Here is a 9506-nt window from a genome sequence, read left to right on the forward strand (position 1 = left end):
ACCAACCGGGACTTTTATGACATCACATTCCTAATACATAGACGTTCATATGAAGATAGTCTTCCCTTCGCAGCTATAATAGCTTCCACTCTACTGGGAAGGCTTTCTACACGATTTTGGAGTGTGTCTGTGGGATTTTTTGGCCATTCAGGTCAGGCACAGATGTTCAATGAGAACCCCTGGCTCGCAATTTCTGTCTCAGTTTATCACAAGGGTGTTTGGTGGTGTTGAGGTCTGGGCTCTGTGCGGCCGGTCAAGTTCTTCCACACCAAACTCATCCAGCCATGTCTTTATGGACCTTGCTTTGCGCACTGGGTCACAGTCATGGACCTTCCCCAAACTGTTTCTACATAGCATTGTCCAAAATGTCTTGGTATGCTGACACCTTAAGAAGCATTGGAGGCTCAACCCCTGAAAAAAAGGCCCATATCATTATCCCTCCTCTGACAAAATTTACAGTTGGCACAATGCAGTCAGACGGGTAACGTTCTCCAGGCTCAGAGTCGCCATCAGACTGCTAAACAGAGAAGCTCGATTTGTCACTCTACAGAACTCATTTTCATTGCTCCAGAGTCCAGTGGCAGCATGCTTTACACCACTCGATCTGACACATGGCATTGTATTTTGGGTTGTGAGGCTTGCATGCAGCTCCTCCGCCATGCAAACCCACTCCATGAAGCCCCCGCTGCACAGTTTTTGTGCTGATATTAATGCCAGTGGACTTTTGGAACTCTTCAGCTATGGAATCAGCAGAGCGTTTACGCATCATGCGCCTCGGAACTCGTGACTCTTCTCTGTGACTTTACATGGCCTTCTGCTTTCTGGCTGAGTTGCTGCTCCTATCACAGTGCCACCCTTGAATTCACTGGGCTCTTCAGAACGACCCTCTTTTTTTTTTTTTTTTTTTTTTTTACAAAAGTCTGTAAATGCAGACTGCATGGCTAGGTGCTTGGTTTTATACACCTGTGGCAGTGGGTCTGATTGAAACACCTGAATTAAAGAACTAAGAGGTGTGTCCCAATACTTCTGTCCATATAATGTATTTATATGTGTATAAGTGAGATCTGAGTGATGAATATTGTCTTATTCAGACTCTCATTATTTCTCATCTTGACAACTGTGAGTCAGCCTTGGCTGATCTTGGCTGGTCTCCTTCTTATCCATCTTGTCCCTCTACCTTGCGAATGGACACACACACAGTCACAGTCTTCCCAGTTTCTGACCCTACTGTGACATTAACAGATGGGCCCCTCCCCCGTAATCATTCCCAGAGCCCCTTTGTCCCCTCATTCACCAAGCCACACCTCTCTTTTACTTACTCCCTGTAGTTCAGGTATAGATCAAATAAACAACACATGTAAACAGCATGTGCATGTATAGATCAACTTAATAAGACAAAAAAAACCTTGTGTTTGCGGGTATACATAAATACTGTATGGAAATATAGCATTGCAGGTATAGATCAACAGAACACACAAACCCATCATTGCATGTAAACTCAGCACTGAAGGTATAGATAAAATAAACAACACTTGGAAACAGCACTACAGGTACTGATCAACTGAATAAGACATACAAACCCTGTATTTGCAGGTAAACATAATTAATGTATGGAAACATAGCATGGCAGATTACACAAAAACCCAGCTTTGCAGGTATGGATCCATTGGAATTCACATAAAAATTCAGCATTAAAAGTAAAGATGAAACCTCCTATGTTGCACACCCCAAAGGCCAGCCCTGGCATCCACATTGCCAACATAGAACCTGACCAGCATCCATATTACACACTTAGGACATGCCATCTTTTTCCCTAAACAGGCTAGCAAGAGTGAACTTTGTCCCCAAACAGCCCGCCCTGTGCCATCTTTGTCCCATAAACACGCTACCTGTGCCATTTTTGTCCCATAAACACCTTACCTGTGTCATCTTGGACCCCAAGGCTTAAACACCCTGCTTGTGCCATCTTTGCCTTTCCGATAAACGCAAACACTTTTACAGTCACTCACCAGTTCACACTTTCATTCACACAATTCCTTCACACAATAATTTATTCTCTCACTCTTCCACATAAATCATTTACACATTAATTCATACTCTCACTCATTCAGGCAATTCATCTACACATGAATTAATTAATTCTCTCACTCATCCACACATAAATTAATTATCTCACTCATTCACACAATTCATACACATATTAATTATTTCCTTCTCTCACTCATTCACACAATTCATGCACACAATAATTAATTTATTAATTCCCTCACTCATTCACACAATGCATCCACACATTAATTCATTAATTTTCTCACAAATTCTTACTCTTTATTTATTTCGATATTCTTACTACCTCCCCTTTTCTCACTATCTACCCCCTCTCCCCACTTTTCTCACTATCTACCCCCTCTCCCCCTTCTCACTATCTACCCCCTCTCCTCCCTCGCTGCTCTGCCACGGTGTATGCTGCTTCACTGCTGAGCACCGGTATAGACATTATATTCCAGCACTCATCATGAAATGCCGGCACCGCAGGTTATTCATGAGCGACCACTTGGCACCTCTCTCCTCCGCATCAATCATCCCTGCACAAAAAGAAAAGTGGAGCATGGCCCCCTCTGCCCCCCTGCTGATGCCACTGCAATTACTGCAGTTTTGTAGCAATGATTTGCAGATTATTCATTAGAGCTCAGGAATGTGATGGTGCTATAAAATTAATTTAGACAAATTAAGACAATTGTCTTTTTTGTTTTCAAATAAACTGTCCATTTGCATTTTACACAAAATAAGTAGTTTCTTAAAAGTTTAGCAGGGCTATGTAAGCACCTCCTTCTATAGCCACATGAAGCAATTTTGTAACCACACATTTGTCATAGAGCAGATTTCCGAAACAGCATAAAAACCACAGCCCCTTTTCAACGCTATATAGTCACATTATTGTTAATGAAAACACAACACAACTTTACATCTAGAATGGGGCGTCTCTCCATCCTCTGCGCATTCTTCCTTCCACTGCTCATTGCCAGATGTAAGTATGTCTCATTATACGGACTCCTGGACACAAATATCCAATGGTCCCCGATGGTATTATATCCAATGGGAGCTCCTCTGGCTTTAAATATCTCCATATATCCGTACACAAAATACGCTCAGAAAATTGTTGGTGGGCTTTGAGAATCCGTAAGAAAGACACGAGCCACTGCGGCAATCCATAGATCTTCTATAGCAATATAGGATATTAATGCATTGGAACATTAAAGATCACCTTGTACATCCATTCCTGAGTATGAACAAGGTGTGGATATGAGCCAACCGGGTTTAATAATCGATAAGACAGTGTCGTTGATAAATATATATGTGTTATTTTTTTTTTAATCTTTAGGTGAGTCTGTGGAAATTTTTGGTGGAAATGAAGCCAAACCTCATTCTAGACCATACATGGTACTACTGAAAAACCCAGGATTCTGTGGAGGGACCTTAATTCGTCCCAAGTGGATTTTAACTGCAGCACACTGTAAAATGTAAGTATATTTGAGGACTGTTTAAATTCCAAGAAAATTATCGTTTATAAAATGTATTTTCTTCCTATTTTAACAAATATTGAATCTGGTTAATAAGAATTGATCTTTAATATCACAAGTCCTTTGTTACTGCCGTCACGGCAGATACCAAAACTAAGTTCAACCATTAGAACTGCCTAATGCATGAACTGTTTTGCTTTCAGTACAATTATTTAGGAAATATTTAGTTTAAAATTTAGAAAATAAAAATGTATTCCAGGGAATCTGATATTTATATCTGACTGTGACACAACAAACATGATGTAATCAGTTTTTCAGCCTGAAATTTAACTATGCTTCCCATCTGATCTTTTCAATCCACAACAATCCACTTTTTTCACAACTACATCAGTAAAGTTAAATTTGACAAGAATATATTTTTCTTTACTTTGCTCCTTTACATATATTAATAACATTGTATTATTGCTATTAAAAGGACAAGCCAGCCATCATGTACACTTTAACGCATAAGGCTATGTGACCCCTTTAAATTCTTTGGTTGTGCCTTTGCAAACTCGTGGGGGTTGTTCTGCGGAATCCCCTCATATTCATTTGCCCTTTTCCCAAGCTAAATGCGTTGTATGTGATATACTCCCCTCCAGCCAGGTCCAATGTGAATATACTATATGGCTGCCATTGATTTTAGAGTAAATGTCACCGGTTCCAGTTTATTTTCTGATAGAGCTGGCGGTGGAGAATTTTATTTTTGAAGCAACCTTTGAAGTGACATTGAAGTTGGAGTTCTAATGGACATCTAAATGTTTTGTTTCAGTGATTACAATACAGAGGTTATCCTCGGTGCTCATAATTGGAAGGAAAGAGAAAAAGAACAGCAGAAACTTAATGTTTCCAAGTGGGTTCCACACCCTGATTTTAATTCTTATCAAAACGATATTCAGCTTGTGCAGGTAATATTTACTCTAAATGTGGTATTACAAGTAAAATATATATCTTTTTCTTTTTAACCTCATGTAGATGCTCTGATTATGGCATATCATAAGTTAACTTAACGCAAAACACTAAAGAGAAAGCGATTATAAATACATTGGTGCAAAAAGTTCCCAGTGCCGTGGGACAACAGTTTTGGGGGATTTGTGGTGACATCTTATCTCTAGTATCTTCTAGGTCAAAAACGAAGTAAATATCTAATAGATAGTGACTTCTATCTAATATGTTTTGTGGCGGACACCATACTTTGTTAAGAAGAAGTGGAGTGTGCTTTATTAGTAGGAGAAAGTTCTGTTGTGGACATGTCACGTTGGTCTCTTCTTATGTGATTTTTTTTTATAAAAGTTATGATTATATTTTATTTAGGACGTTTTTTTTTTCTTCTTAGAAACTGCCTTCTATCATTGTTTCTTAATGTAAGTCCTCAAGTATCCCATCAGATTTTATGAGATTGTGATCACATAAAGAAAGATCACAATGCATGGGGCGCCAGTCTGAAAGAAACAATCTGATCTACCCATTGCCATTTTAGGAGATTCAAATATGCATTGCTGGTGATATGCAAGCCGATGGTTTTCTTGATTGTATTACTATATCAGAATATATTCCCTATTTTAAGTCAACTTTTCAAATTTTGTATTAATAGTTAAAGGGTGCAGCCAAAATAAACAAATTTGTGAAAGTTTTTCCACTCCCGACCGATGAAAAAAAAGAAGCAAGATTGTGCAGCACTGCGGGATGGGGGTTCACAAGTAGCGCAAACATTCAGTCAAATGTTCTACGGGAAGCAAATTTAACAATTGTTGCCAAAACCTTCTGCCAAAAAGTCTACAAAAATCATAAAATCACCAGCGACATGATCTGCGCAGGACCACTACAGAACCAACGTGATAATATAGGCCGTGTAAGTATACATCTCCTTAACTAGAGAATAAAATGATTACGCAGATTAAACTTTTATTGTGGGAAATGTCAGTGGATGCATTATAATTAAGTGCGTAAGTCAATACCTAGCCATCTATAAGAGTGTGGTGGTAGCACGTCAGAGCATACGGTGCTGTGTGTATTGCTGTATGGCGGTAGCCTAAGTGCAGTGGCGTAACTATAAACCACTGGGCCCTGGTGCGAAAAATCCCCCTGGGTCCCCCAACTTCAACAGCTGGTCTGTGTCATCGTTGCTCCCACACAACTGGTCTGTGTCTTCTTTGCCCATTGCTCCCCCTTCCAACATACTACATATGTAAACACATTTACACAAATTACACACACTCCATCTTACCCCACTTACACAATTATACATCCATACTCATACACACAAGTACACATCCATGTTAACACACACCGGTACGAGAAGCTTGGAACAAGTGGTCATACCGAGGTTACAGATATCACATTTTTTCCAGGGCCCATATACATTTCACATGTTGCTGACCAGTACGTCTAATGTATTGCCCTGCAGATCATGAAATATGTAACGGAGTAACAAAACAATGTTTGAAAGCCTCCCTTCCTGACAAGCAGGCTGAGATAGTTATTGGACTAAAGTCCACTTTTGTTCAACCAGCTCTGATGGCACAGACAAGAAGCCTTGGAGTGTATTGCGCAATACCTTAGGAATGGAAAGTGTTGCACGTAAGAGAGGTGCAGTTACCCAGCAGTGCCGCTTGACTAAGGTCAAGTGAACAGACTACATTTGAGAGAAAAAATACTTTCACTACCCCTTTCATATATAAGGAGACAGGCCTGGACTCTCCATCTGGCCCAACGGGTAAATACAACGTGAGCCGCAATAAGTGGCGTGTGGCCATGCATATTCAACTTGTCTGCCACACTGATGTCATCATAAGGAGATGACATGTCATGTACTGTGAGAGTAGTGCTTGAAAACTTGACAAATCTTAACCTAACTCACCATTTTTATTGCAGGGCGACTCTGGAGGACCTCTAATTTGTGGTAATTCACTGAGAGGAATTGTGTCATTTGGGTTTAACGCTCGCAACCTAGCACCTGGAGTTTATACAAGACTGGGAGCAAAATATCTGAACTGGATAAAGACAACTATTCATGGTGCTTTCTAAACAGGGTTTCTTGCTCATCTGCTGTGTTGATTAGTCACTTGGCTCTTTCTTCCCCTTGGCCTGGGTGGTGCCAGCCCTACCTTGACCTGGTCTTCTCTTGTGTTAACAAGGAAGGGCATGAAAAAGGAAACATTATAGACAAAGTTGGAACGGGGTGCTGGGAAACCAAGTGTTGGGCCTGGCTAAATTGGAGATTCTTGAAGTTTCACTTTACAGACTTAACTTATGCGATATGGAGGGCTGTCCCCTGTGAGTTCCTCCTGCGATTCCCCTCATACTAAGTGTACATTCCATAGAATTAAACTATCCCATTTTGGAGGAGAATGTATTGGTATATACAGCACAGTAAAGCTAAGCTAAAATTTACAACTCTATTGCAAACTCACAAGTGATTGATGTCACGGAAGCCTCCCTGCCCTGGGCTCCTGGAGGGGCCTGAGGGCCAGCCTCCTCCCTACAGAACATGGGCCTGGCCTTGGAAGGGGTTCTGTTTTTGGGGAGGTGGGTACAGAGGGTCCATTAGGACTACTTCCTTCCCCTGGTACAGAGTGCCACATTTCCCTAATTACCCGAGGCTCTAAAGACTGGTTCAGAGGTCAGATGAAGCCGACATTAACGGATATTCCCATTCGGGGTACCAAGATCCCTTACTAATGAATATACTTTAAATCAATCAGCCGACCTTTAATCTTTTGGTGGAATAATTTTGCTACATAGGCTGAAGACTTCTTTCTTGGCATCAGACTGAAAATGTATGAGACATCGGTGATTTCATGCAAGAAAAAATCATTTCTAGGGGATAGCACCGTCACTGCAACCCTTTTGCATAGATTTAGTTTATGACCGTTAAGTCACTGTATCCAATTATCTAATAAAAGTGCCCATTTCACTAATTTCTCCTTGTGTCCTTTTGATGACAGACAGATATTTATTCTTAAACCTTCCATTTTATTCAATAGACTTTATGTTTGAAAAGGTGTAAGTATCCAATTAACTCTATTGGTCGCTCGTTCAGACCTTTAACTCCTGGAGCTTGGAGACCAATGGTCCCCCTAGGCAGAGTTTCGCCGACAGGAGTTAAAGGTCCATAAGCGCGACTCTAGAGTACTTGGTGTGAGAGCATGTTTAGACATTAAGCTTGTCTTTTCAATGCGTGTAGATACGGATAAACCCTGCGCTATAATACAGGAGCTTTTTTGATGTTTTTCAAGGTACTGGTGAATGCACTATACATCTACACCCCTCAGCTGTCCCTGCAGTATACTCGCCCAGGAGAATTCCATTTATCCTGCGTAGTCGCCTCAAGAAGGGCCTAGACAGTATGGAAAAGTCAGGAATTATTACGAAAGTGCTTGAACCTGGGTCAATGCCCTGGTTGTTGTGGAAAAACTTCACACTGGAACATTCTGCTTTTGTTTAAATCCTAGAGACTTGAATAAAGCAATCAAAAGGCCACACTACCCTCTTCCAACATTGGACGACATCGCCCCAAAACTTACTGGAGCACAATTCTTCAGCGTACTGGATGCAAAATATTATAAAATAACAGACATTTCAATGTTAGTAGATGTTGAAGAGCGGCTGGAATATTAATATTAATATTTGAGTTGATACGTTGTGGCGAGTTAACCCTTGAACATTGGTACATCTATGTCTTTGCTAATAATATTTTTAGCATTTTAGTCACATTAGCTGTTAATATTTTTTAATCCAGGCATGGTTGGATTTACTGCTTACTCATGTTTATGCATTCGCACTCACTTTGTTAAAGTATTTCCCAGAAATGAATGACTTCCTGAAAAACATTCTGTACTGACAGCGCGTGAGTCACTGAACTAGAACACATTTCTGTTTTTAAAACCCTGAAGTATGTGCAGTTAATTAAGAAGCGTGTTTTTTGTAATGTGCTTCTGCTGACAGTAGGTGGCAGTCCTTAGCTTTGGGGTTTGCACATAATGTTCAGTTACTTGTACTAATACATTTGATTTTGCCGTACATGCTTTATTCATGTGTATGCATTTTTTTTCTAAAAGAGAAAGTAAACTGAAAGCTGGAAACATAAAATACTTCCATTTAGAACTTTAAGTGTCCCCGACGGCCCCATCTAAAGAAGAATGCACATTGTACAACGCTACAGGATATGATGGCGCTATATAAAACAACTAATAAAAATCCATAATAAAGTATTCTGTGAGCCATCACCCTCCGTGAGTACTTTAATATGCATTCTTCAGAAACAAAAATAAATAAAATACCTGATAGAGAAACTGCAGCCCTGCAGCTTCCATTACCCACCATGGCCTGACTATTCTTGCCACCGATTGGCTGCTGGTCCACAGCGTTCAATGAGCCAGCGCCGGTGCTGACCGACGGTAAGAATATCACATGCATGGTGATCTGTTTGGCCGGAGACATCTCGTGCAGGAAAATAAGAGCAGATTCTACATTATCCCTCCATGCCTTTGCCAGGGGTACGGCACAAAAAATGTAAACGATATCTTAATAGATCAATAACTGAAACTTCTTGTTCATATTATCCAGTTGAACAAATCGAACAAATTAGGAAAATACATTTTTTTTTTATATAGAAAACTTAAAGGCCCATACCAGCTTATGCACTAAAATGAATATGATGGGCTGGTGGTCCCTTTACATTTCCGTTACAAATGCATGGAGGGATTCTGCAGAATGGATGGGATGTAGGTTTGTCATTCTCTGCTCACATCACTTAACCTAAGTGGGCCAGGGGGCTATTTTCAGAAATTACTTATTGCTAACATATTATTTCAGGGTAATACTCAATAAAAAGGCATTGTTTTGGTGAGGATCATTTTTATGATATTTAAACCATTTACAGAAAATACCTGGTTATTCATATTTGCCTTTAGGCTAAGCGGTTTCAGGTAAGCGGTTTCAGGT

At 40.2% G+C, this 9506-nt stretch overlaps 1 protein-coding gene across 1 annotated transcript; it reads left to right on the forward strand.

Annotated features, from left to right (window-relative positions):
• Positions 1–2960: 2960 nt before the first annotated feature.
• LOC128472628 (granzyme A-like) lies at positions 2961–6587 on the forward strand. The gene is made up of 5 exons (XM_053454544.1): positions 2961–3028; positions 3383–3521; positions 4333–4468; positions 5155–5412; positions 6435–6587. The coding sequence occupies exons 1-5, from the start codon at positions 2974–2976 to the stop codon at positions 6585–6587; spliced, it is 741 nt and encodes a 246-aa protein (XP_053310519.1). The 5' UTR covers positions 2961–2973.
• The last annotated feature ends 2919 nt before the right edge of the window (positions 6588–9506 follow it).

This window comes from Spea bombifrons, chromosome 1, assembly GCF_027358695.1.
Source record: "Spea bombifrons isolate aSpeBom1 chromosome 1, aSpeBom1.2.pri, whole genome shotgun sequence".
NCBI classification, from domain to species: Eukaryota; Metazoa; Chordata; class Amphibia; order Anura; family Pelobatidae; genus Spea; species Spea bombifrons.